This window comes from Callithrix jacchus, chromosome 4 (genome assembly GCF_049354715.1).
Source record: "Callithrix jacchus isolate 240 chromosome 4, calJac240_pri, whole genome shotgun sequence".
Taxonomy (NCBI): Eukaryota; Metazoa; Chordata; class Mammalia; order Primates; family Cebidae; genus Callithrix; species Callithrix jacchus.
In genome coordinates this window covers 2,825,077-2,851,302 of record NC_133505.1, presented here as the reverse complement: position 1 = coordinate 2,851,302, position 26,226 = coordinate 2,825,077, and the positions used below count along the sequence as shown (strand labels likewise).

General features: G+C 42.5%; 4 protein-coding genes across 17 annotated transcripts in view; 3 read left to right on the top strand and 1 right to left on the bottom strand.

The window, feature by feature from the left end:
- The first annotated feature begins 960 nt into the window (after positions 1-960).
- NKAPL (NFKB activating protein like) lies at positions 961-7,536 on the top strand. The gene is given in 3 exon segments (XM_078368085.1): positions 961-1,358; positions 1,361-4,089; positions 7,398-7,536. Coding segments are annotated over 2 exon segments (1,182 nt in total). The 5' UTR covers positions 961-1,042; the 3' UTR covers positions 2,227-4,089; positions 7,398-7,536.
- On the bottom strand, positions 7,346-26,111 carry LOC128931901 (uncharacterized). Its single transcript, XM_078368099.1, has 2 exons — positions 25,444-26,111; positions 7,346-11,739 (listed from the first exon to the last, which is right to left on the bottom strand). The coding sequence occupies exon 1, from the start codon at positions 25,879-25,881 to the stop codon at positions 25,534-25,536; it is 348 nt and encodes a 115-aa protein (XP_078224225.1). The 5' UTR covers positions 25,882-26,111; the 3' UTR covers positions 7,346-11,739; positions 25,444-25,533.
- ZSCAN26 (zinc finger and SCAN domain containing 26) lies at positions 8,574-19,029 on the top strand. Its single transcript, XM_078368083.1, is given in 7 exon segments — positions 8,574-8,644; positions 10,203-10,414; positions 13,336-13,453; positions 13,456-13,599; positions 13,602-13,804; positions 14,134-14,251; positions 17,435-19,029. Coding segments are annotated over 5 exon segments (1,419 nt in total). The 5' UTR covers positions 8,574-8,644; positions 10,203-10,414; positions 13,336-13,401; the 3' UTR covers positions 18,337-19,029.
- PGBD1 (piggyBac transposable element derived 1) overlaps positions 18,500-26,226 on the top strand; it is a 35,922-nt gene continuing 28,195 nt past the window's right edge. For 6 of the 14 annotated variants that reach the window (XM_078368064.1, XM_078368065.1, XM_054254696.2 and 3 more), the window contains exon 1: positions 25,735-26,047. The gene's annotated coding sequence lies outside the window, so the exon portion shown is untranslated. Of the gene's footprint in view, positions 19,580-25,734; positions 26,048-26,226 lie in introns of those variants that run through there. The other 8 variants (XM_078368067.1, XM_078368068.1, XM_035294695.3 and 5 more) reach the window with 3 other exon arrangements.

The window sequence follows — 26,226 nt, the reverse complement described above, 5'->3', positions numbered from 1 at the left end:
GCGCGGTGGCTCAAGCCTGTAATCCCAGCACTTTGGGAGGCCAAAGCGGGTGGATCATGAGGTCAAGAGATCGAGACCATCCTGGTCAACATGGTGAAACCCCGTCTCTACTAAAAATACAAAAAATTAGCTGGGCATGGTGGCGCGTGCCTGTAATCCCAGCTACTCAGGAGGCTGAGGCAGGAGAATTGCCTGAACCCAGGAGGCGGAGGTTGCTGTGAGCCGAGATTGCGCCATTGCACTCCAGCCTGGGTAACAAGAGCGAAACTCCGTCTCAAGGAAAAAAAAAAAGTACAACTCTGTCCTTCACCTAGCTCAGAGACTGAGAAATTGATTCAAAAGAAGTTTTGGTGCTTGCTTCCCGTGGTAACAAGGGAGACTGGGACGTGATTAATTAAACACATTTCCTCCACGAAGAGGATGGACAAGTTCCTTTTTTAGGAAGGAAAAAAGGAGGAGCGTTGATAGTAGGGATCTTCCACAGAGGGGTAAAGTTAAGGAGACGGGAATGAAGGGTAAGAACAAAGGGTGAGAAGCAAAATGGTAAAAGGCGAAATTGAGGAAGTGGGTGTTTCAATAGTAGAGAGAATCATAGACGCAAATTCGTCCTTTCATGCTCCCGCACGGCTCAGGTTGGGGAATTTAAGTCTTAAATACAAGCGCGCCCTAATCCTATCCACTTCCCACAAGAAACTTTCACGCAACCTCGGCCAGGGCCGGCGCCTCACAGCACACGCGCAGATTCGTTTTTCTTTTGGTGACTGACAGGAAGCGGAAGCCGTGCGTGGGCGGCCGTTTCTAGTGCGCTTGCGTGGGAGGCCTTGTGTAGTGCGCCTGCGTGGGAGGCCGTGTGTAGTGCGCCTGCGTGGGGGGCCGTGTGTAGTGCGCCTGCGCGGGAGGCCGTGTGTAGTGCGCCTGCGCGGGAGGCCGTGTGTAGTGCGCCTGCGCGGGAGGCCGTGTGTAGTGCGCCTGCGCAGCCACGAATCGCCGCTCACCGTCTGTGTCTCTAATCGCCCAGCGTTGACCGTTTGAGTCGCGGCTCATGCCCTCAGTCTCCCGGTCCCGCTATTCCGAGGACATCCTGAGCTCTCGTAGACGGCGACGCAGCTCCTCGGGGAGCCCACCATCCGCGCGGAGCAGACGTTCCTCTAGGGACGGCCGTGAGGGCTTCAGGTCTCCTTGTAGTGAGTCTGGCGTGGGCGCTCTTTACCCCTGTTGTACCTCTGGGTCGCAGGAGCGGCCCCCGGGGCTCCGCACCTACGCTTTACCTTCCTCCTCCTTGACCTCGTATAGCGGATGTCGCCACCGTCACCACCGCCATGCGGAAGAACGGCAGTGGGTGGAAGACTACACGAAGGAGATGCGCAGAGGAGGCTGAAGGAGAGAGAGAGGATTGGGGAGTTGGGAGCGCCTGAGGTGTGGGGCCTGTCTCCAAACTTCCCTGAACCAGATTCTAATGAACATAGCCCAGTTGAGGATGAAGAGGTAAAGCATAGGAGGAGCAGCGGCTCAGACTCCAGCTCGGAAGAAAACGGGAAAAAGAAGACCAGTCGTTCAAGAAACAAGAAAAAAAGAAAGAATAAGTTGTCTAAAAGAAAACATAGGAAGTCTTCTGATGATAGTGACGGTAACTCAAACCCAGAAAAAAAGTCTAACTCTGATGATGATAAAAAGAGAGTTAAAAAAGCCAAGAAGAAAGAGAAGAAAAAGAAACACAAAACAAAAGAACCCAAGAAAAAGAATAAGACTGAAAAAGAATCTAGTGACTCAAGCTGTAAAGGTTCACAAGAGGAGTTGTCTGAAGATACGTGGACGGAGCAGCCAAATATTGCAGATACTATGGATTTAATAGGTCCAGAAGCACCTATAACACATACCTCTCAAGATGAGAAACCTTTGAACTATGGCCATGCTTTGCTCCCTGGTGAAGGTGCAGCTATGGCTGAATATGTAAAAGCTGGAAAGCGAATCCCACGAAGAGGTGAAATTGGGTTGACAAGTGAAGAGATCGCTTCTTTTGAATGCTCAGGTTATGTCATGAGTGGTAGCAGGCATTGCAGAATGGAGGCTGTACGACTACGTAAGGAGAACCAAATCTATAGTGCTGATGAGAAGAGAGCTCTTGCATCCTTTAACCAAAAAGAGAGACAAAAGAGAGAAAATAAGATTTTAGCCAGTTTTCGAGAGATGGTGTACAAAAAGACAAAAGGGAAAGATGGCGAGTAAGGGCTTAGTTGCACAGCAGGACGTTTAACAGGAAGTTTCATTTGACCCAAAGTGTTAAAAGGACTGTACTACCAGAGTAGTCAGCGTCTCAGGAAAAAACTTTTGAGATGTCTTTAGCAGCTTCTTTTTTTGACTTTAGAAAGTAACAGTTTTAAAAATAGTCATTACAGGAGGGGAGTTAGTAAAAAGTGAATCTTTCACGGCAGTCCCTGACACCTTTCTTCCAAAAAATATCTTTTTTGGTGTCTTCTACACGGGATGTACATTCTGCACATACACAACGGTATATGTTGCAGGATAAAGGTTAAGAGCTATTAAAGTTTTTTTCCCCTGTTACTCTGTTTTGCCATTCATTTGCCCCAGGGGGACCAAAAGCAGCCCAGAAAGAACAAAAGGATTCCATTAAGTGTACACCTCTACTTTCAGTTAGAAAACAGAAAATATTTACTGGCTCTTGAAAAGTCTGGAAGAAGGATGGATTTCCTGCATGTTAATTGAACTTTGGCTTTCTTCTCCACTTTCCTTTTCCAAGGGTCGTTTACCTTGGGCTGGTTTCCCTTATATAACAAAAGTGCTGTGAAGCCTCCTGAGTTTGGTTACCCTTTTTTCTGGTCCACCTCTGAAGAGAGAACATTTCTGAGTTGCCAATCCAAGCAGGAATCCAGAGATTCACCATAATGGGATGAGCTTGGACCACTTGCCCACTCAAAACAAGTGTTGTTGCTTAGGAAATAGAATCGCTCATCTGTGGAGTTGTAGACCAGTTGTACGGGAGTGGATTCTGGAATGAAAATCAGGTTGGGCAAGGGAGGTAGACAACTAATAAATGCCTACTACAGTTTTGAATCATTTTTTAAAAGCATATAGTGAAAGTACACGTTAGAAGCGAAAATTTTCTTGTAGAAAAGCTTGGCTTTGACTACTAGAAGCCAAATCCTGATTTAAGAGGATATAAGCTTTATTCATAAAAAAATATAGAAGATGAATATCAGAGTGCTTGAGTAGATTTGGGCCATCTAGACTGGCAAGAGAAAGAAAAAATGATAAGGTATAAAGAAGAATGCCAGGGCATGATGGCTTGCCTGTAGTCCCAGCCCTTTGGGAGACTGAGGTGAGATAATTGCTTGAGGCTAGGAGTTCAAGAGCAGCCTGAGTAACAGAGCAAGAACTAATCTCCACCCCCACTCCCAGAAAAAGTGAGATGTTAGATTTTGAAGGGAAAGCGAGGGTTAAAGAAACACGCACCACACACACACACACGGCAAATGCAGGATTTGTGTCCGGCATAACACCTACAGAGTTGGGGACCAACCTAATGCCAGTGCCTACCATTGCTTACAGGCTGGGGTACTTGTAGGCCTGAGCAGGAGGGGTCTGGGCAGTATGGCTTGCTGCCAGGGAAGATGTTGATAAGACATTTTGAGGCAATTTGGCTCTTGTTCCCACAGAATATAATGTTCCTGGCCCTTTTGCCAGCACAATATGAGAAAGGGCAGCCTGTTTCTCATGGCCCGAACCCCGTGGAATGTTTCACTTTGATCAAGGTCTGAGACCTGGTGGGAGACTTACAAAATGTTGCCATTTGGACTAACAAGAGAGAACCAGAGGAAGAATAAGGTAGTTGGCAGAACTCGAGGAGAGCAGATCAGGAGGGACTACAAGGACAGAATTAGCATCGAGAGACTGGCTAATCGTCAGAGAAAACTTCAGGGTGATCTCCACTAAAGGTCTATGAAAAGGCCTTTTTGTCGTTCCGTGATATGTGCCTGGACCCTGAGACTTTAACACCATCCAAACGATCTCTCATTTGAGCAACCCCCTTTTCACAGTTCAAAAGACTGATTAGCCCCCGGACAGTTGCAGGTGAGGAAATGGGGTTCTAGAATCTGGCAGGGCAGTGTGATGCGGAAGGGCACGTTTACTCTTCCACAAGATGTGACATGGCTGACGCTGGACCACACCAGCTTGAGATTTTCCCCAAAGCGGCTTGTTGCATATTGGTGATAGCCATGCTGTTACATGTGCATATTTCCATTTAGAACAAATGATACCACGCTATACACATGGATTGACACTTTGCTCTTTTAATGTTTTATATCAATACATATCAAACTTTCTTTTAAATAACCTTATAGTATTCCATTCTATGAAAGCACCATATTTTGTTGCATGGTTGAGAGGTTTTTCTATATTATGCTATCACACAGCATTATAGTGAAAGCCTCTGTGAATATGTGACAGTGTATCTGTAGCATATCATCTGAAAATAGATGAATATTAGGTCAAAAAGAATCTTGTGGATCATCTAGAAATGCTGACTTCAAGACCGAATTATTGAAACAAGGGGAAAATGTCAGGTGCTTCCTATGTATTCGGCACTGTGGCTGGTACTGCGGATAAACCAAGAAACGAGTTAAACTTGCTCCTTGCCATCATAGAATTTTACATCTTACTGGGGGAGACAGACTCACAAAAGCCGACAGACAAAAACTACAAATTACGGTACGACGTGAAAAAAGTAAGAGGCTACAGACGGTGTTGGGGGGATCTTTTTTGATAAAATGCTTAAAGTCTAAGGATGTCACATTTCAGCTCTGAGTGCTTTTCAATTTTAATAGATACTGCAACACCCCCTCTCTGTTTACACACTCACCATCATCATCACCAATACTGTGTTTTCAAACCTCTTCATCTTTTTCAATCTAAGGTGAAAATGACGTTTTATTTTTTATAAGGTAGAGCATCTGTTCATAGATGTGTTTATGAGTCTTTTGAAATTCTTTTGCGTGTATGTGAACTGCTCCTGTGATAACCTTTGTCTATTCTTTTATGACGTTGTTGGTCTTTTTCTTACTGATCATAAAAATGCTTTAATAAATAAATTAGATCTTTGTCAAATATCTTGCAAATATATTTCACTGTTATTTACTTTTTACTTGCTTTTTCTGGGAGACACTTGTCTATAATGCCCTTTAAGGCCTCAAAAGATTTTCTAATAGTGGCCGAGCAAGTATCTTTATCTTTCTCACTTGGAAGAAGGTACAGCTGAGAAACTGTGACTTCTAACTAAGCCAAGGCAAGATTAGTGAGCTTTTTTCCCAGAAAGATGAAATACACACCATACAACCAATAGTATTTGTAAGGCCTGCAGTGGAATACTCATGATAGCTGTAATTATGCTTCACTTGCCATTTAAAGTTGCTATTAGAGAAGGACTTGGCCAGTACATCTGCCTTAAAAGAGATTTCAAAAGCTGGAATTTGACTGCAGACTACTGTTGTCTCAGGGGAGCTAATAAAAAGGGTTACAACAACTTTTCCTTTGAAGTAGTTTTGCCCAGAGTATGTAGTTATTGATTGTGAAATAGAAGAAAAACGGCACAACAAAAATTTTATGTTATGTTTACGTTTCAAGAAGCCATCAAAATCACTTTATTATTTCACTCTGCTCAAGCAGGAAGTTGAACAGATCACATAACTTGTCTTAGCCACCAGAGTTATGTTGAGTTTTATTCAGTGCTGAGAAACAGCCTAAGAAAGCAAATTAGCGAGGCTACTGCCAATTTACAATGGATGCATTTTATGGAATAGCATTAATGTTCTCATAGACCATTACTATATGACTTTGTGGAATTATCAAAAATAGTGTTTCACGAAATATAAAAATCTCCCACTGATATAAGGGGTTTAATGGGTATTTCATGCTTGTTTTTTTTAAAGTTCTATAGCACAAGGGAAGGTGTTTCTTAATCTTAGCTACCAGCAGTTTAGGGAGTAAGAAATTATAGATTTAGCAAAATTGCTGCCAAAGTTGCTAATTCTTAGCCTAATTAATTCAGCTAGATTTTAATTTTAATTTATGGGGGATATGTCTAAGATTTCACCATCAAATATAAGGGAGGTTTCTGGTATATTTGAGGTGTTTAATTTTGTCTTATAAAGGAAGCATCCATCTATTTAGTTTTTATTAGGAGTTTCTGCTTTTAGTCAAAAATATATGTAGAGTTTTATGAAATGACATTGTAGCATTGTGGAAATTATATTATTTTTCCTTATCAGCCTACTAATATGGTGACTTAAAGTTATAGGTTTCCTAATATTAGACTATAGGTTAAATTTGTTAGATTCATTTATAGGCTTTGATTGTTTAGAAGAATCACTGGGCAAATAATTTATTTAAAAACTCAGAGTAATGAATGAGACCTTGCTGTAGAAGCAGAGAGAAGAACAGGAAGCATGATTACCAAAGGATAAGAACTGCAAATCTTATGCCGCAGCATGATGGCATGACTTGTAATGCAATAGCATCTCTATTGATGGTATGGAAAGAAAGGTCTTATCTTGAATATCCTATGAATGAACGTGGTAGAAACATGATCACTATAGTTTACAAAAATGAGGATAATCTTGGAAGATGAAAACCTCAACTTTGAAAATTGATTTGTATTTTCTGTATGTTGTCTGTCCTGATGATAATGGTGTTTTAAATTATTCTCACCTTATCTACTCCTACTGCTCCCAAAAGATACAAATGGACTGTTTAAATAAAAAATGCACAGCTTGAAAATTTAAAAAAAAACAACTCTTCTTTGTCTAGCTACTTTAAATGTTTTGATTTCATGAGCTATCCAACGCAATGCCAATAATCTCAGTATTGATAATAAAAGTGACAGATTTAAGAAACTAGTCAGGGTAGGGAGTTTTAGAGGGGGAGTAAATAATAGGACATAGTATTTGCTTTCTGTTTAAATTTTCTTTATGTCTATTCCTTATATAATTTTTTTTTAAAAAGTGCTTTCTAGATATTAAAAATAAGATATACAAGTTTTCTATTCAAGAAAGAATATTGACTTCTAATTAGTAATACATTTATGTTGACTAGATTTGTTGGCTTAATGAAAAGTTTATATTTAACTTTTACTTTAAAAATATGCTTTCAAACATACATTCAGACACCCAAGAAGAAAAGATAACTGCTTGTGATAATGAAACTGGTTGGTTTTTCTTTTCTGTTATGATAATTTCAATCCTTGAAACACTGAATAAATTACATGTCATAGTACAACAGTTTGTATATTTAATATTTCAAAGTTTCTATCAACTGATAAGTTAAACAAAAGTTTAAGATTTTTTAAAGAGTTTATTTTTTCTTTCTTCCAACTTTTGTTTTAGGTTCAGTGGGTACATGTGCAAGTTTGTTACGTGAATAAAGTGCATGCTGCTGGGGTTTGGTGTATGAATGATTTCGTCACCAGGTGGTAGCATGGTAACGCTTTTCAATCTTCACTTCCCTTTCGCCTTCCACCCTCAAGTAAGTCCTTGTGTCTGTTGTCCCCCTGTTTGTGTCCATGTCTACTCAACGTTTAGTACACCCTTGTAAGTAGAACATGCAGTATTTGGTTTTCTCTTCCTGTGTTAATTGGCTTAGGATAAATGGCCTCTAGCTGCATCATGTTGCTGCAAAGGTCATGATCTCATTCTTATAGCTGCATGATATACCATGGTGTAGGTACCACATTTTCTTTATCCAGTCCACCATTGGCGGGCATCTAGGTTGATTCCATGTCTCTGCTATTGTGGAAAATGCTGTGATGAACATAAGCATGCATGGGTCTTTATGGTAGAACAGTTTATATTCCTCTGGACGTATACCCAATGATGGAATTGCTGGGTGGAATAAAAGTTCTGTTTCAAGTTCTTTAAGAAATTTCCAAATTGCTTTCCATGGTGGCAGAACTAATTTACATTCCCACCAGCAATGTGTAAGTGTTCAGAGAGTTCATCTTATACAAAAACTATAAAAACCCAGTTTGTGATACTGTGGGCAAGACAGAGACTATTTCTATTCTCTGATGTAGAATTTATTTTGATAAAATGATATCTGTTGCTTTTATTCACCCTGAAGCCTACATTCATTGCAAAATGTTGATTTATTTTCTCTCACAGTAATAGACTTAATTTCTTATTACCTTAAACCTTTCAATCAAACATATGTACACTGTTTAATTTTCAAAATACTTTGACAATTATTTTTTCCATTGATGAATTTTTTAATTGTGGAAAAAATGGCGAAGTATGTGTTTTATTTATGTGAGCAAAGTGAAAACGCTGGCTGTGATGACACTCATCGGGGCTGGCCTGTTTTTACATGAATGAAATAAACATCGTCTTTAAAATGAGAAAAGAAAAACCAACAATTTCAGCTCACAAGGAAATGACCCTACCAACCATCGGACCTCAGCCGGCTGGACGCAAGTCAGCCCTTTTCTGCGAGGCCTAAGCGGCGGCACCATCGAGCCTCGGTCCTCCAGCGTTCCTAGAGCGGAGAAGAAAGTGCTCCGAAGAGCTAGAGCTGACCCTCGGCGATGCGCTGAGACGCTGTTTCAGAGCGTTTGGCGTTTCTGCGGCCCCTTGGCCAGGTAGGCGGACCTTCAAGTCGGGCTCCGGGGCTGGGGCAGAACCGCGGCCTATGGGTTTGGGGAGCAGCTGGTTCCCCGCGGATGCTGAGAACGTTCCCTCGACCAAGGGGGCGGGGTCCGTGGCGGAGGTGGCGGTCCTGGGGCCTAGAGTGATGAAGCTGCGGACCTAGTTAACCGAGCCCAACTTTCTGTTGCGTATTTTTCGTCCATTGAGCGCGATTTTAAGTAGGTATTCAAGGTAGGCGTCACCGAGAAGGTAATATTTGAGCAGAAATCTGAAGAGGGTGGGTGGAAAGACCTGCGTTGCTTTTGCGGGCAGGAACTTTCTAGGTAGAGGGACTAGCAAGTGCAACGGTCCTAACCAGGAGCTTGCTTGTCGTGTTTGAGGAATAACGGGGAGACCAGAGTGGTTGGAGCCGTGAACAGAGGCGACCTTTGTGCGGAATGTCAGGGAGATTGGGATGTGGAGAGGAAAAGTGTAGACTAAATGAGCATTATATCGTGTAAGGAATTCTGTCTTTGTGTGTGTGTGTTTGGAGGATTTTGAGCAAAAAAAAGCATGATCTGACTTATGTTTTAAAGCATCTTTACCTGGAGACTCATGATGATGATAGATTGTAAGTGGGCAAGAATGGAAAACTTAAGAGTCATTTTTTAAAATTGCAAGTCATTCAGGTGGGAGATAAGGATATCTTGAGCCAGTGGTCAGAGTATTGATCTACTTTGAAAATAGAGCCAGTAATATTTGTTACTGGGTCAGATGTAGGGTGTGACAGTAAGAGAGAAGGCAAAAATAAATCCAAAGTTTTGGGCCTGTGGATTCAAGAGATACTGGAGGATAGATCTGAGGTTGGTCTTTAGGATCTCGTGTAAATTCTTCTACTCTCCACGTCTCAATTTCCTTCTCTGCACGATGAAATTAGGAATAGTATTTTTTATAGGGTTGTGTGAGGATTAAATAATTAATGTATGTGAAACATCTAGTATAGTTGTCCTAGCTCATTGTTTTATTGTGCTGAGACATGAAGTGTGAGAAGAAAATTGGAGGGCTGGAGGGTGGGTCCAGGCAGAAGGAATAAGCTGTGGAAGGGCCAAGGAGCAAGAAGGAGTATTGCAAATTGGAGGAAATAAAGTAGTTCATTACAGCACAAAAGAATTAAACCATATTAAATGGTTTCAGTTTGAACTTGATCCTAAGGCATAGCAGGGACATAATACTGTTTCATATCCTCCTTAGAATGATCACTGTTTGCCTGTGGAAAATAGATTGGTGTGTTAGACCAGTCTGTCGCAGTAGTCTGGTAGGAAAAGATGGTAGTAAAGGGGATGAGAAGTGACTGATTTGAGAGATATTTAAGCAATAGAATCAATAGAACTTGATTTATCAGATACATGAGACATGAAAGAAGGAAGCAATGGTCAGTTTTCTGGCTTAAATAGCTGGGTAGTTGGAGCTCCTCCCAAAACAGTTTATCAAAGGATTTGTTACATACTGTGTTTGATATATTTAATCACATTATAGAAATGAACTCACTAATTCAGCATCATACCCTATCAGGCACGGTGGCTCATGCCTGTAATCTCAGCACTTTGGAAGGCCGAGGAGGATGGATCACTTGAGGTCAGGAATTCAAGACCAGCGTGGCCAACATGGTGAAACACTGTCTCTACTAAAAATACAAAAATTAGCTGAGCATGGTGGCAGGTACCTGTAATCCCAGCTACTCGGGAGGCTGAGGCAGGAGAATCACCGGAACCTGGGAAGCGAAGGTAATGGTGAGCCACTGCACTCCAGCCTGGGCAACAGAGGGAGACTCGTTTCAAAAACAAAAACAAAACAAATCATACCATATATATATCAGTGTCATGCCATATATTTATTTATTTATATATATACAGCACCGATATAGGTATCAGTGTGTTTGTATGTATATGTATATGGCATAGATACATACGAATATCGGTATAGATACCTATACACATAAACTAATACAAATACAGGTATATATATAAAATACGAATACAGGTGTATGTATAAATGCAAATAATGTGAATTACACACACACACACACACACACACACACACACACACATGCCTGCATTCATATTAATATTTGTGTAAGTAGGATATCTATATCAGTAAAGAAGCAATCTAGAAAGAGATTTATTAGAAGGAATTAACGTAGGTCATTACGGAGGCCGGAAAGCCCCAGTATCTTCAGAATGAGTTTTCAAGCTGGAGACTCAGGAGAACAAATGGTTTAGTTCCAGTTCAAGCCCAAAGGCCTGAGAACCAGGAGAGTTGATGGTGTAGTTCCTGTCCAAAGGCCATAGACTTGAGGTTCACCAAGAGCTGTTTTGGTTCCAAGCCTGATGGCAAGAAAAAGCTAATGATTCAGTTTGAAGCACTTCAGACAGGAAGGATTCTCTTATGCAGGGATGAGTCAAACTTTTTGTTCTAGTCAGACTTTTAACTGCTTGGATGAGGCCCACAAACATTATTGAGGGCATTCGGTTTTAACCTACAGTCCACCAATTTAAATGTTAATCTTATCCAAAACACCTTCACAGAAACATCCAGAATAATGTGGACCAAATTTCTGAGCACCCTGTGGCCCAGTTAACACATGATACTAATCATTACTATACCAATCTTTTATTTTCTGGCTAAAATTCATCACCTTCTTGAACTTTTTTACTTCTATTTAGAATACCAGGAACTGGCTTTTTAAAGTGTAAGTTCATTTTGACTAAGGAAAATAATTATCAGCTGGGAAGTATTACTACGTATACATTCAGGAATATATAACAGCAGAATATTTGAAGGTTGAGCCACCGGTTAAGCGAGCCTTTCCCCGTTCCCCCACTTACCACATGCACATTGATTCACTGTGCATGTCACTGATCTATAGGGTCACTCAGGCATAGTCAAAATCAAGAATGCTAAATCCCCACATACCAAGGGCCTGCTGCAGAGGATGATAGGGAATTGTCTGAGTTCATTTTTGACATGTTGGGTTTGAGAGGCTTCTGTAGGGTATCCTGGTCCCAAATAGGCAGAAGGAAATTCAAGTCTGGCACTCGAGATAGCAGACCTGAAGAATAAGGAAATCATCAGCATAATGACAGTAGTTGAAGTCACAAATAGTACTTAAACTCTAGTTAGCCCTTTCTAGTTTGTACCCACCCTGTCTCTCTTGTTCCATTCAATGTATTCCTTTTTTGAAATTTGTAATTTATGCTTGCTCTGTCCATTTTCTCACTTCCTATGACAGGCTAACTATTCTCTCTCACTACCAAAATTACCTTCACAGAGGTCACCAATTACATCTTTGTTTTTGAATTAGGCATCTATGCCAGGTCTTAGATTAATCCACCATCTCTTAAAAACTGTGTTCATGTCATTTCACTTATAATTAGTGAATTCCTTGTATTCTTTAGAATTATCTCATTTACCTCAAAACTTCTGTGAATTAGGTATTATCTTCATTTTACAAATGAGTAAACTAAGTCCAAAAGGATCAGTAAATTGCCTGGGTCACAACATGTAAGTGACAGGGCTGGATTGGAACCCAGGCCTGTCTAAGGCCCAGGCTCTTCCCACCATTCCACATGTAGAGAAATAGACCTCCTTGGCCTTCCCACCATTCCACATGTAGAGAAATAGACCTCCTTGGCCTTCCCACCATTCCACATGTAGAGAAGTAGACCTCCTTGGCCTTCCCACCATTCCACATGTAGAGAAATAGACCTCCTTGGCCTTCCCACCATTCCACATGTAGAGAAGTAGACCTCCTTGGCCTTCCCACCATTCCACATGTAGAGAAATAGACCTCCTTGGCCTTCCCACCATTCCACATGTAGAGAAGTAGACCTCCTTGGCCTTCCCACCATTCCACATGTAGAGAAATAGACCTCCTTGGCCTTCCCACCATTCCACATGTAGAGAAATAGACCTCCTTGGCCTTCCGGATACCATTGCCTTTATTCTCCTCCGACCTTTCCAGTTTTATCTCACTTCTCTTTCTTACATGTAGATATCTTCCAGGATTCAAACTCCATATAACCTTTTCCCAGCCGTAACTAACTACTGTACTGAACTTCCAGCAGCTTTGTGCTCTTTCTCTCTGTCTGAAAAAACTTTTCCTACTTCCTTGTCTGACTTTCACTTGTGTCTATTTTCTTTCCTTTTCTTTTTCTTTCTTTTTTGATATAGATGTTGCTATGATTGCCCAGGCTGAACTCAAACTCCTGGGCTCAAGCAGTTCTCCCTCCTCAGCCTCCCGAGTAGCTGTGACTACAGGTGTATGCCACCGTGCCTAGCCAGTTTTGTTTTTGTTTTTGTAGAGACAGGGTGTCACTATGTAGCCCAGGCTGGCCTCAAACTCCTGGGCTTAAGCAGTCTTTCTGCCTCAACCTCCCAAAGTGCTGAGATGACAAGTGTGAGCCACAGTGCCCAGCCTCAGTTATTTTGAGGACTACAAAATGGTGATTTTTCAAATCTATTATTCCTTCCACATTAGCTGGGTATTCTTCTGTAAAATAGCTTTTTCCTTCTGTATGTATGTTTAGAAATGGTTGTTTCAGAGAGAAAAGATGGATAGTAGGAAATGTATAAACCCAAGAAAATGTTATTGTTCTTGTTAGCAGTACTATTACTGTTTCTGTTATTCCTGTTACTCTATTTTTAGGAGTATCCCTGAAGATACAGTCGAAAGAAAGTTCTCCAAACCTGGAAGAGCAGTCTGAAGCTGGGGATGGCGACAGCATTGGTGAGTGCCCACTCCCTGGCTCCCCTGAATCTGAAGAAGTGAGGGAGGATCACTACTCTACTTGGGAAGAGGGATTCAAGCGGCAAAGAAACAGTAAAGGCCTTGGACAGGAGCCGTTGTGCAAACAGTTCAGGCAGGTGCATTATGAAGAGACCACAGGACCTCGAGAAGCACCAAGTCGGCTCAGGAGCTCTGTCAACAGTGGCTACAGCCCGAGACCCAGACCAAGGAGCAGATCCCGGAGCTGCTGGTACTGGAGCGGTTTCTGACCATCCTGCCTGAGGAGCTCCAGGCCCGGGTGCAGGGGCATCACCCAGACAGTGGGGAGGACGTGGTGGTGGTTCTGGAGGATTTGCAGCTGGATCTTGGAGAAACAGGACAACAGGTGGTAAGGGTCAGATGTGCTCTTTTTCAGGAATGCAGGAATTGAGATCTCTGGCCAGAGAGGTGGACATGGGCTCTTCAGCTGAAGGAGAATTACTAAGCTTTGATTCCGTTTTTTTCCAGTCTAGCTATTCATTTCTATAGGTCTTACCTCAGCCTTTCCTGGCCCTTGCTGGGAGAAAACGGAATATGCACCAGATTCCCCGTGACCTTTGCTTTGCGCCTCTGGGGTTCCTCTTTGTTCTCTTTTTAACATCTAGGTGTTTTTCTGAGCAGCAGTTTCCTAAACCCACATATATCTAATTATGCTTCCATATACCTAATTGTCCCTAGGACCCAGACCGGGCAAAGAAGCAAGAACTGCTTGTGGAGGAGGTAGCCCCTCCGAGAGGACGGCAGGAGCAGCAGGTTCAGCCGGAGTGTGAAGTTACAAGGCCTCAGAAAGAGAAGGGTAAGAGCTGCATTGTATCTTCCTGTGTGTGAAATGTGGGGGGCTGTGCCTCTCCTTCTCAGGTTCTGCTCAGCACCCTTGTATTTTTGCTTTGTTTTTGTTTTGAGTCAGGTTTACTGAAGCATAATTTACACACGGTAAAATTCACTCTTTTTAGCTGTACAGGTTAATGAGTTTTCACAAATGGGAAATAAGTATGGTCTAATCAGGACCACTGTCAAAATATAAGAGATTTTTATCACCCTAAATATTTTAGTTGAACTAAATAGCAAGGAAAGGGTATAAAGGGAATCTGGACCTTCACTTTGCTTTTCTTCCTCTTACCGTAGGGGTGATTTAAAAAAATAATGCTAGCTTCTTGGGAAGCCAAAGCAGAAGGAGCGCTTGAGCCGAGTTCAAGGCTGCAGTGAGCAGTGATTTTGCCACTGCATTCAATCTGGGCAATGTCTCTGAAAAAGAAACAAGTAGTGCTACTTTCTCACTCAGGGCAAAGAATCCTAGCCACATGCTTCAGTACTCATTGTTTTTCTTATTTCCTTCAAATTATTTAAATGGCTACTGTCTTTCATTTCTAAATGTCACCTGGATTTTTTTTCTTTTTTTTTTGGTTCTGTATTTTCTTTTTGGTTATTGTTTTTGTGTGGAGACAGAGTCTTGCTCTGTTTTCAGGCTGGAGTGCAATGGTGCAGTCATAGCTCACTTGACCTTCCAGGCTCAAGTGATCCTCCCACCTCAGCCTCCCACATAGCTAGGACTACAGGTGTGTGTGCCACCACACCTGGCTTTTTATTATTATCATTATTTTTTGTGGCAACAAGGTCTCCCTAAGTTGCCCAGGCTGGTCTCGAACTCCTGGCCTCAAGCGGTCCTCCCATTTGGGCCTCTCACAGTGCTGGCATTATAGGTGTGAGCCACCTCACACAGCCTCCTTTATTTTCTTTGTCACTGAAATTCTTCTTCCTAATTTTTGTTCCTTACATTTCTTTTTTTGTTTTTTGTTTTGAGATGGAATCTGCTCTGTCACCCAAGCTGGAGTGCAGTGATACATTATTGGCCCACTGCAGCCTCCACCTCCTGGGTTCAGGTGATGTAGCTGGGATTACAGGCATGTGCCACCATGCCCGGCTAATTTTTTGTATTTTTAATAGAGATGGGGTTTCACCATGTTGACCAGGCTGGTCTCAAACTCCTGACCTCAGGTGATCCCACCTGCCTCAGACTCTCAAAGTGTTGGGATTACAATCATGAGCTACCATACCCAGCCTTCATTTCTTCTTTCTAGTCTGATGCAATCCCTGCTGCTTCTTTCTCTCTCTTCATTTTTATTTTTTTGCATTAGTGTCATCTTGGTACTTCCATTGAAGTAAAGTTACCTCTTGTTCAGTCTTTATCATTTAAACATAGATTCGATAGTGTTTCTCCCCTCTTTAAATCCCTTCAGGAAGCTGGATTATGTTATATATTCCACTTTTTTTGGTGTTGGAAAAATTCCATAATAAAAAGTAAAAATAAGAAAACACCACCACCTTCAGTGACTCTCGATAGCTACTTAGAAAGGCCTCACATGGTGTGTTCTGGCACGTGGTTGCTTTCATTTTTACTAGCATAATCAACGTGTCCCACTTTTCTTGAGGCTTTTAGCTGACAGTTCAACATCCTGGGAATTCCCTCAGTCCTATACAAATTAGGACAGTTAGTCACCCTGTGTCCCACGTGCTCACACTACGTGTTCCCATCATGCCGAGCTATGGTCCATTTCCCATTTGCTTCTGACGGTTTCTCTTCTGAGCTTTTCCCGCCTTGTTTCTTCTGTCTGGGACATGTTTTCATCTCTCCCTGACTAATTCCTACTCACCCTTCAGGACCTATCGTGAGTCCCCCAAGACTGAGTTAGTTTCCCGGCCTGCGCTTCTAGAGCTCCAAGTTTTCTTCTGTCATAGAACTGATTACATTATATTGTAGTTTCTAGTTTTCTTCTCTTTTCTTCTTGCAGACCAAAAGGGAAGGGGTTTTGTTTTGTTTCCTGAGTCGGCTACAGTCACTGGCTTAGTGTAGACCCTCAATAAATGTCTGTTTGACGAATGGCTAGTTTTACCTCTAAAATCATGCTTTACATGCTACCTACCTCTCTGTTCAATTTCCAAGTTAGTTTCAAAGCTGCCTTTCTTCTGGGAGCATTCTGAATAAAGTAGCTGAAGGATAGGGGCCTGCCTTTTCTGAATAGCCTTGCAGAAATGAATTTGTGCCATGTAGTCAGTGATGGGCCTATAGTTTAAATACGAAAAGTGAACGTGGCTGCTGTGGCGGTTCATACTTGTCATCCCAGTACTCTGCGAGGCCCAGTGGGGAGGTTTGCTTGAAGCCAGAAACTTGAGACCAGCCTGGGCAACATAGTGAAACCCTGTCTCTGCAAAACATTTGTTTAATGTCTGTTATGTACCAGGCTTTGTGCTAGAGAAAACAGGGTCTGCTCTGCATGTGCTCACAGTCTCTTGGGTGTTGGGGGTCAGGGGAGCAGGGAGAGAGAGAGACATGAATAGATTATCACAGCATTGGGATATGAAAGCTCTCTTGAACCACACAGGAGAGCAGCCACTGCTGTCCAAGGAGATCAGGAAGGGCAAAGGCATTTTTGTGAACTTCAGGCTGTTGTAGAGGTCTTAGGGTGGAGTATTCTTTCTTTATTGATAAGGACCCAGAGCCCAGAGAATTTATCTTACTTTTTTAAGATTACACAGCTAGTCAGTGATAAAACTGGCACCACATCTACACGTCTTCATTTTCAGTTAAAATGCCATCCCTTTCTTATGGGCCCTGGGGGCCTCAATTAACCTAGCTTTTTAATTTTCTGTGTGATAATTTATCTTCAAGATTGTACAGCTATGCCCTTTAAGACAGTTTATTTGCTTGCTTGCTAGCTTCTCTCTGTGCGGTATCACTTGGTGAAATTTAAACTATTTAAAATAAGTCACCTCTTACCAGAATTTCCCATCTTCCCCCAAAGGCAGTCACAGTTAGTAGTGTGTTATGTACCATTCCATAACTATTTCATGTAATCACAAGCATCCACAATGTTTTATTTTGTACACATGGCTTCATTTAATTTTTTTTCCTTTTAGTTGCAGATTCTTTTCTGCAAGCATCAAAAGACAAGTAATTGGTGGTATATATTTAATATTACAGGAGAGGAGCCAAGGATTGAGAATGGGAAGCTTGTTGTAGTTACAGACTCCTGTGAAAGAGTAGAGTCATCTGGGAAAATATCTGAACCTATGGAGGCTCGTAATGAAGGCTCTAACTTGGAAAGGCAGCAGGCCAAGCCCAAAGAGAAGACTGACTATAAATGCTCAGAATGTGGGCAGGGATTCATCCAGCACTCGGACCTGATTGAACATGCGAGTACACACAAGGGAAAAAAACTCTGTGAGTCTGATGTGTGTCAGAGTTCTATTCTTACAGGAAACCAGAAAGTCCTCCCTAGAGACAAAGGTCATCAGTGTCATGAGTGTGGGAAAACCTTTCAGAGGAGTTCACACCTTGTCAGACATCAGAAAATCCATCTTGGTGAGAAGCCTTATCAGTGCAATGAGTGTGGCAAAGTCTTTAGCCAGAATGCAGGCCTTTTGGAACATCTCAGAATTCATACTGGAGAGAAACCTTATCTATGTATCCATTGTGGAAAAAATTTTAGGCGCAGCTCTCACCTTAATCGGCACCAGAGAATTCACAGTCAGGAGGAGCCCTGTGAGTGCAAGGAGTGTGGAAAAACTTTTAGTCAGGCCCTCCTCCTCACCCACCATCAGAGAATCCACAGTCACTCCAAAAGCCATCAATGTAACGAGTGTGGAAAAGCTTTCAGTTTGACCTCAGACCTTATTCGACATCACAGAATTCATACTGGAGAAAAACCTTTTAAGTGTAACATATGCCAGAAAGCCTTTCGACTGAACTCACACCTTGCTCAGCATGTAAGAATCCACAATGAAGAAAAGCCCTATCTGTGTAGTCAATGTGGAGAAGCCTTCAGGCAGAGGTCAGGTCTGTTTCAGCATCAGAGATATCACCACAAAGACAAACTGGCTTGATGAGGTGTTCTCTCCTTGTAGAACATCAGAGAGGGCACATTGACTAGCAAACAGCACTTTAGGAAAAGTCACCATAGCCCACTGTGGCATCTTGGGGGCTGAGTTGGAGGCTCCCTGCCTCTGTTTCCTCTCCTTTGCTTTCCTTGGAGTCAGCTTTGGACCACAGGAATTTCACCCTAGATGGTATAATAGGATCAAAGCTAAACAGCATTCTTCACTGCGGGATATCTCAGAGCCTTTAACATGACTGCATGATTATGTACTCCAAGCAGTAGAGAGCTTCATGACTAAGGGCTTTGAAGTCAGCAGTGAATCCGGTGCCCACAGATTTACAGGCTTAGGCAGAACAAGGGACGATTGATATTTTTGCATCTGCTGTAGCAACTTACTCTTATGAAACTGATGATGCTGGAAATAAACCACTCACAGGTGTCTTAAAGTACAGGTTAATGGTGAACATTTTCCCCCAGTGGCTTCACCTCATTCCTTCCACTGGCCTTACCCTTCCCTTCCCCAGTGGAAGCATTTTCAAAAAGACAGATCATCTTTGCTGGTTAACTTTAAAACTTGCCTCAGGGTTAGCTTCATGTAATTTTGCCACTTCGCATCCCCGTCCCCACCACATTATCTCATTATTCAAGTTATAAATCAGTGTTTTACTGATTTGAATAAACCTCGCTGAATTAATCTGAATAGCAACTGTCTGTCTTGATAACTCCAGGGCCAGTGTAGTGACTGCTGCGTAGACACTATTCAGTAAATGATGAAAGAAATAGGACTCTTTTAATATTGATGATGCAGTTTTGAAGTGTTACTTGTTCTGGGATATTTGGAAGTTTAACGTCAGCTTGGAGAGGAGATCGTGATCTTTATATTGTGAATACTGGAATGTCACAGATGAAAAATGCTAAATTGAGGGGCCTCCACTCCAAAACGAATCACCAGAGTGATAAACACCGCTTACTAATTGGCAACAGCTGCAGAGGGTATTCCTGTCAGAAGAAGACTTCGTGGTCTTCCAGTGTGAAAAGATCACTGAACCTTCATGTAGTGATTGGGACTAGATTCAGCTGCATGTAGTTTAAAAACAAAAAAGCCATGAGATAATTAGTCCATCCTTATGGCTGCTGAAGCTCCAGTTTCACATGCAAGATGTGGACAAACGGCAGAGGAACAAGAGGAACAGGCTCCTCCTAGTTCAGTCACCTCCTTTTGAGCAGCCTCTCCAAAAATCACTTAGCAAGTACGTCGTAGGCAAAAACCTTGGCAAAGGCTGGAAAGTGTGTCTTACTCTGGACTGCAGAGTGCCTAGCTGAAAATTAGGCTTCCGTTACTAAGGCTAAAGCAGAGCGTTGATGTTGGAATAAACACCTAGCAGTCATGGCCCACTTTCTGCTCCTTCCTATGTGTGCCAGCTGACCAAAAGCGAAGTCAGTAGTTTCTTGGAGCGAGAACAAATCTGTCATAGAAACAGCTGTAGCTTTTTTTTTTTTTTTTTTTTAAGACGGAGCTTCACTTTTGTTGCCCAGGATGGAGTGCAATGACGCAATCCAGCTCACTGCAGCCTTCTCCTTCTGGGTTCAAGCAATTCTTCTGCCTCAGCCTCCCAGGTAGCTGGGACTAAAGGTGTGCGTCACCACACCCGGCTAATTTCGTATTTTTAGCGCAGATGGGGTTTTACCATGTTGGTCAGGGTGTTCTCGAACTTCTGACTTCAAGTGATCCACCCACCACAGCCTCCCAAAGTGCTGGGATTATGGGCGTGAGCCATCGTGCCTGGCCTTCAGCTGTAACTTTTTGAGACACTAAAAAGTTACATGTAAAATCAGTCATTGTGTGTTGCTTAGGAAGCCAGAAAGCTATGCATGTTTTATTCTGCTTTTATGAGTAGAATTAAGTTGATGTCTGGAATTTTCCTCCAAGTATTTTGAGGACTATGCTTATGTCAGTATCTAAACATTTAGCACCATCTCATAGTTTAAATCTATTTGGTTCTGTTCAGTTTTAGAAAGTTGATAGAATGTATTATTATTATGAAAATGAAAAGATTCAGAATGTGTGGTACTTTGCCCTCACGATCATCTGGCAGATGTGCTTTGGCTTTCTCCATGATGATTTTATAGAACAGGTGTAAACATTCTGAATTCATTGACACCTTAAACAACTTAATTCTTCCTTCTGGGTCCAAAGGAAACGGTCATTTCTCGTCATTTCCTTTGGGTCAGACCCATCTCCACCTGGGCATAAATGTCAGCTAGAGGTATGTTTAACTAATAATGTCTTCCTACCACTTCATGCTTTAAAGTTACAGCAACACTGAGCAAAGGGCACATGTAACAAATCTCAAGGTTTTGCTTGCAGTGTAAGACGTCCTAAAAGGCAGATTAAAAATCCCTGTTCAGAGGACAGGAACCCAGGAGGGATGTACAGCAGCAGTATTTTCTGCTGATGAGGCATTTCTGTTGGAGGCGTGTCCTGTGATACCCAAATAAACAGTGAAGTCGGAAGTCACTGTCTCCATTTCCCACTCACTCACTTGTTTAAAAACCTGGTTAAGTTACTATGTAGTTTGCCATTAAAAGTAGTACGGAAAAATAGGAAAGGGAAAAAGTAATCCTAATTGTCTATTAATATCTTCATACATTCTTATTAAATTTATGTCTGATAGAAGTTCATATCCATTGTTTAAAAAAACTTGAAAAATGTAAAAACAAATCTTGTTTCATGGTACAGATACAGCATCTTAACGGGTATTTGTAGGTAACTGATCTTTTTCACACATAAACAATTGACTTCTCACTGGACTTTATATCTTGAACAGTTTTTATCTGTAGCAGACAGGATGGTCAATTTACCTGTCCTCACACCCTGTTCTAATCTGCTCCTGCCATAATCCTGAGTGTGCAGCTGCCATGTGTCCTGTCTCTAACCGCTGATGATTGGATCAGGAAGAGATCCTCAAGCCAGGCTTTAGATGCCCTTAGGAATTTGACATTGGATCACAGATTCTGGTTGGCATTTTTTAGGCACCTGAACCCAAAAGTAATATAGAGTTAGAGGCAGGGTGCAGTAGCCCATTCCTGTAATCCTAACACATTGGGAGGTCAAAGTGGGAGATCATTTGAACCCAGGAGTTTGAGACTGCCTGGACAACATGATGAAACCCCATCTCTACAAAAAATAAATTAGCTGGGCACACACCTGTAGTCTCAGCTACTTCAGAGGCAGAGGTGGAAAGCTTATTCAAGCCCAGGAGATCAAGGCTGCAGTGAGCCATGATTGCACCACTGCAGTCTAGCCTGGGCAACAGAACAGCACCCTGTCTAAAATACACACAGAAAAAGAGTAAGAGGACACAAGCGCACACTGGAACAGTTTTTGTGGCCACATAAAAAACACAGAGACAAACTGAGAAGCAAAAAATGAAGCAGTCTCCTGAAGTGGGAATCCCATGAGGGCCTGGAGAGACTCAGGTGTGGCAACTTCAGCCCTCAACCTCTGTAATCCATATCTGTCCTGGCCTTGGGATTGCTTCCAATAAAGGTTTCAAACAAATCCCTGATTAAAACATGCAGGTCGTTAAAAGCCTTCGTGGAAGATAATTTTCCATGTAAGCTGTGCGGTGTTCTATGGTATATGTCCCCAGCGTTAATCATTTACATCATTTACAATTTGATCCCCATGAACAGTTTTTCAGTGAACATCCTTGTATATACAACTTTGCCTACTTACAGAATTTTTTGTTTACTCAATTCCCATAATGAGAATCAATGAGGCAGAGGTAGGCATATTTTCTAATAAGGCTTTTGATGCATTTGCCAGAATGACCTCCAGAAAACGTACACTAATTTGTACACCCTGTTAGCAGCCTGTGATCATGCCCAATTTTCCATACCCACCTCTGGGAATTAATCTTTGACAATCGGATGTGTACAAAATGAATTGCTTTTTTTTTTAAAACGGGGTTTCACCATGTTAGCCAGGCTAGTCTTGAACTCCTGACCTCAGGTGATCCACCTGCCTCAGCCTCCCAAAGTGCTGGGATTACAGGCATGAGCCACCACTGCGCCTGGCCAGATTGCTTTTTTTAAATAGACTATTTCTTAGAGCAGTTTTAAGTTCTGAGCAAAAGTGAGAGGAAAATACAAAGATTTCTCAAATACCCACTGCTCCCATGCGTGGATAGCCTCCCCTATTATCAACATCCCCTACCAGGGTGACATTTGTTACAACTGATGACCCTACCTTGACACATTATCACCCAAAGACCATAGTTTACACTAGGGTTCACTCTTGGTATTGCACATTTTATGGGTTGGATAAATAAATAATGACATATCCACCATTGTAGTTGCACTGTCCTAAAATCCTCTGTGCTTCCCTTCCTCCAGCCCCTAGCAATCGCTGATCTTTATACAGTCTAGAGATTTGTCTTTTCCAGGATGTCATGTACACAGGTTGAGTATCCCTAATCTGAAAATCCAAAATCCAAAACGCATTAAAATGTGAAACTTCAGCACCTACATGATGCCACAAATCAAAAATTTGACACCTGACTTCGTGTGACACGTCATAGACAAAATGCAGTCAAGGCTGTTTCTGCCAGGCACAGTGACTCATGCCTATAATCCTGGCACTTTGGGAGTCCAAGGTGGGCAGATCACCTGAGGTCAGAAGTTCAAGACCAGCCTGGCCAACATGGCAAAACCCCGTCTTTACTGAAAATATATAAAATTAGTCGGGTGTGGTGGCACATGCCTGTAATCCCAGCTACTGCTGAGGCTTAGGCATGAGAATTACTTGAACCCAGGATACAGAGGTTTCTGTGAGCCAAAATTGCACCACTGCACTCTAGTTTAGGTGACAGAGCGAGACTGTCTCAAAAAAAAAAAAAGACTTTGTTTCATGCACAAAATTATTTAAAATGTATAAAATTAGCTCTATTTGTATAAGGTATATGTAAAACAAATGAATTTAATGTTGCGCCTCATCCCTAAGTTATTTCATAATCTGAAATTGGAAATACGGCTGGCCCCAAGCATTTCAGATAAGGGATACTTAACTTGTAGTTGAAATCATGTAGCCTTTTCAGATTGCATTCTTTTCACTTCGTAATATGCATTTAAATTTCCTCCATGTCTTTTCGTGTCTTGATAGTTCATTTCTTTTTTCTTTTTCTATTATTGGTTTATTTTTTTGGGATAGGGTCTCACTCTGTTGTGTGTTGCCCAGGCTGGAGTACAGTGGTGCAATCTTGGCTCACTGCCTCTGCCTCCTGGGTTTAAGCAATTCTCCAGCCTCAGCCTCCCAAGTAGCTTGGACCACAGGCACACACCACCATACCCAGCTAATTTTTGTCTTTTTTATAGACATGCGGTTTTGCTGTGTTGCCCAGGCTGGTTTCCAGCTCCTAAGCTTGAAGTGATTGGCCTGCCTCGGCCTCCCAAAGTTCTGGGATTACAGCACTTGAGCCCTGGGGGCTTTAGCCATGGCTCAAACCTGTAATTAGCACTGAATAATATTGCATTGTCTGCATGTACCACAGAAAAAGAAATGTCTGTTAAGGGACTGTTATCCAAAATATGGAAAGAACTCTTAGAAATAAGGGAACATCCTGATTCATACGTGAGCCAAAGACCTTGACAGACACCTCACTAAAGAAGATATACAGATGGCAAATGAGGATATGAAAAGATGCTCCACATCATAGTCCATCAGAGAAATTGCAAATTCAAATAACTGTGAGATGCCACTACACATCTATGAGAATGACCAAAATTCAGAACACTGCTACACCAAGCTATGGTATGGATGTGGAGCAACGGGGAACTCTCGTTCATTGGGTTGGGTGCACTTTTCCATGGCAACACCCTATCTCTACCGGTGTAGCTTAGTTTTTCTGTCTATGTGTTAGGGTTAGGTGTGGCCATGGAAGGTTTTTACATAGAACATTTGTGCTGGTGGGAATGCAAAATGATACAGCCACTTTGGATGACAGTTTGGTGGTTTCTTACAAAATTAAAGGGAGTCTTGCCATATAATGCAGCAATCACCCTCCTTAGTGTTTACCCAAAGGAGCTGAAAACCAATGTCTACACAAGAGTTTGCACACAGATGTTTATAGTAGCTTCATTCATAATTGCCAAAACTCAGCTGGGCGCAGTGGCTCAAGCCTGTAATCCCAGCACTTTGGGAGGCCGAGACGGGTGAATCACGAGGTCAAGAGACCGAGATCATCCTGGTCCACATGGTGAAACCCCGTCTCTACTAAAAATACAAAAAATCAGCTGGGCACGGTGGCACGTGCCTGTAATCCCAGCTGCTCAGGAGGCTGAGGCAGGAGAATTGCCTGAACCCAGGAGGAGGAGGTTGTGGTGAGCCAAGATCGCGCCATTGCACTCCAGCCTGGGTAACAAGAGCGAAACTCCGTCTCAAAAAACAAAAAACATTAAAAAATTGCCAAAACGCAGTAGGTAAATGAATAAATAATGGGTCTGTTGTTAAGACTTTTATATTTTTACTATTTAACATCTTTTCACATGTTAATTTGCCACATCTTGTATTGTGTATAGCAATGTTCATGTCCTTTACTAATTTTTCTGTTAAAGCCTTTTAAACAGAAGTGCCCTTAAAAACCAAATAGGGAACTTGCATATCAACATTTTAAATGCACATGTCCTTTGGCTGATTAGTTCTAATATGCGGCGTTTATCCTAGAAATATATTCATAAAAGAATGTAAAGGTATTGAATGATATTCCCTCTGGTATGCATCAATGGGGTTAGTAAATTATGGAACAGCCATACAATACGATTTAGCTATTAAAGAATGAGCTAATCTGTGGAGATCTCCAAGTGACCTTAACCGAAAAGAGCTAGGGTACAAAATCACACTACGATACCGTAAGTGTTTTAAAATGTACAGATACTCACTAAACAAAATGCTTATTAAGTGCTACTACGTTGCCGGTAGTGTTGTAGAAAATTATGCACAAAATATAATGGTTAACTCTAAGGAGTCGGACGCTTTTCGTTTTACGGTCCTTTTGCAACTTGAGTTGTTTACGGTACATATGTATACTTAAAGAAAATAATTTGTACAGCTTACCATAATGGTCTTATTGATCTGTGTCTCCCACCCGCCAGTGCTAACGCCAAAGACAGACATTCAGCTTTGTCTTTGCCACTCGGTTGGTTTTCATTGAAATGATGTAGATAAATGTGGGCGTGCTCGGGCCGTTCGGACGGGCCTGGGGTCGGGCAGCGGAGCGCGACCTGGGCGGGGCGGGAGGTGGCAGCGGGGGTCCTCCCTGCTCACCAGAGAGACGAGCGGCCGTGTTCCTAGAGAGGAAGGGAACCGCCGGATTCCGCGATTCGGCTGTGGGCAGAGACCGGAAGCGTCTGTGAGCCGGCCCAGCCCCGCGGCCCGTGCTCTGAGGAGACCGGCGCGCTCGACTGGGGAGCCTCGGGCCTCTGTGCTCCCGCGGGAGCCTTCCGCAAGGTCGGCCACGTCTTTGTTGTGCGCGTTCCTGAACTTCTGGTCCATTAACCAACAATTGGACGCGCAGGTATTGAGTGCCTGGCGCGGTGCTAGATGCTGGGTGCAGCCTCAGAAAAGTAGGTTCTGGGGCGCGCCTGAGGGTGCTGGCTGCTGGGATCTAGGTGCTCCACGTGCATTCGTGAAGAAGCCACCAGTGTTTGTTGAATACCAGGTCCGTGCCGGGCTTGTGGAGTCTGTGCAGCCGTAACCGCGTTCTCAGGAAGCCGGGTGGGGATGGGGTGGGTGACCTGTCACACGAGATGGAGGAGGTGAGGGTTGGGTGCAGTTTTCCGTGGGAACACCCCATTCTACCTGCGGCTTAGTTTTCCTGTCTGTCTGTCAGGGTTAGGG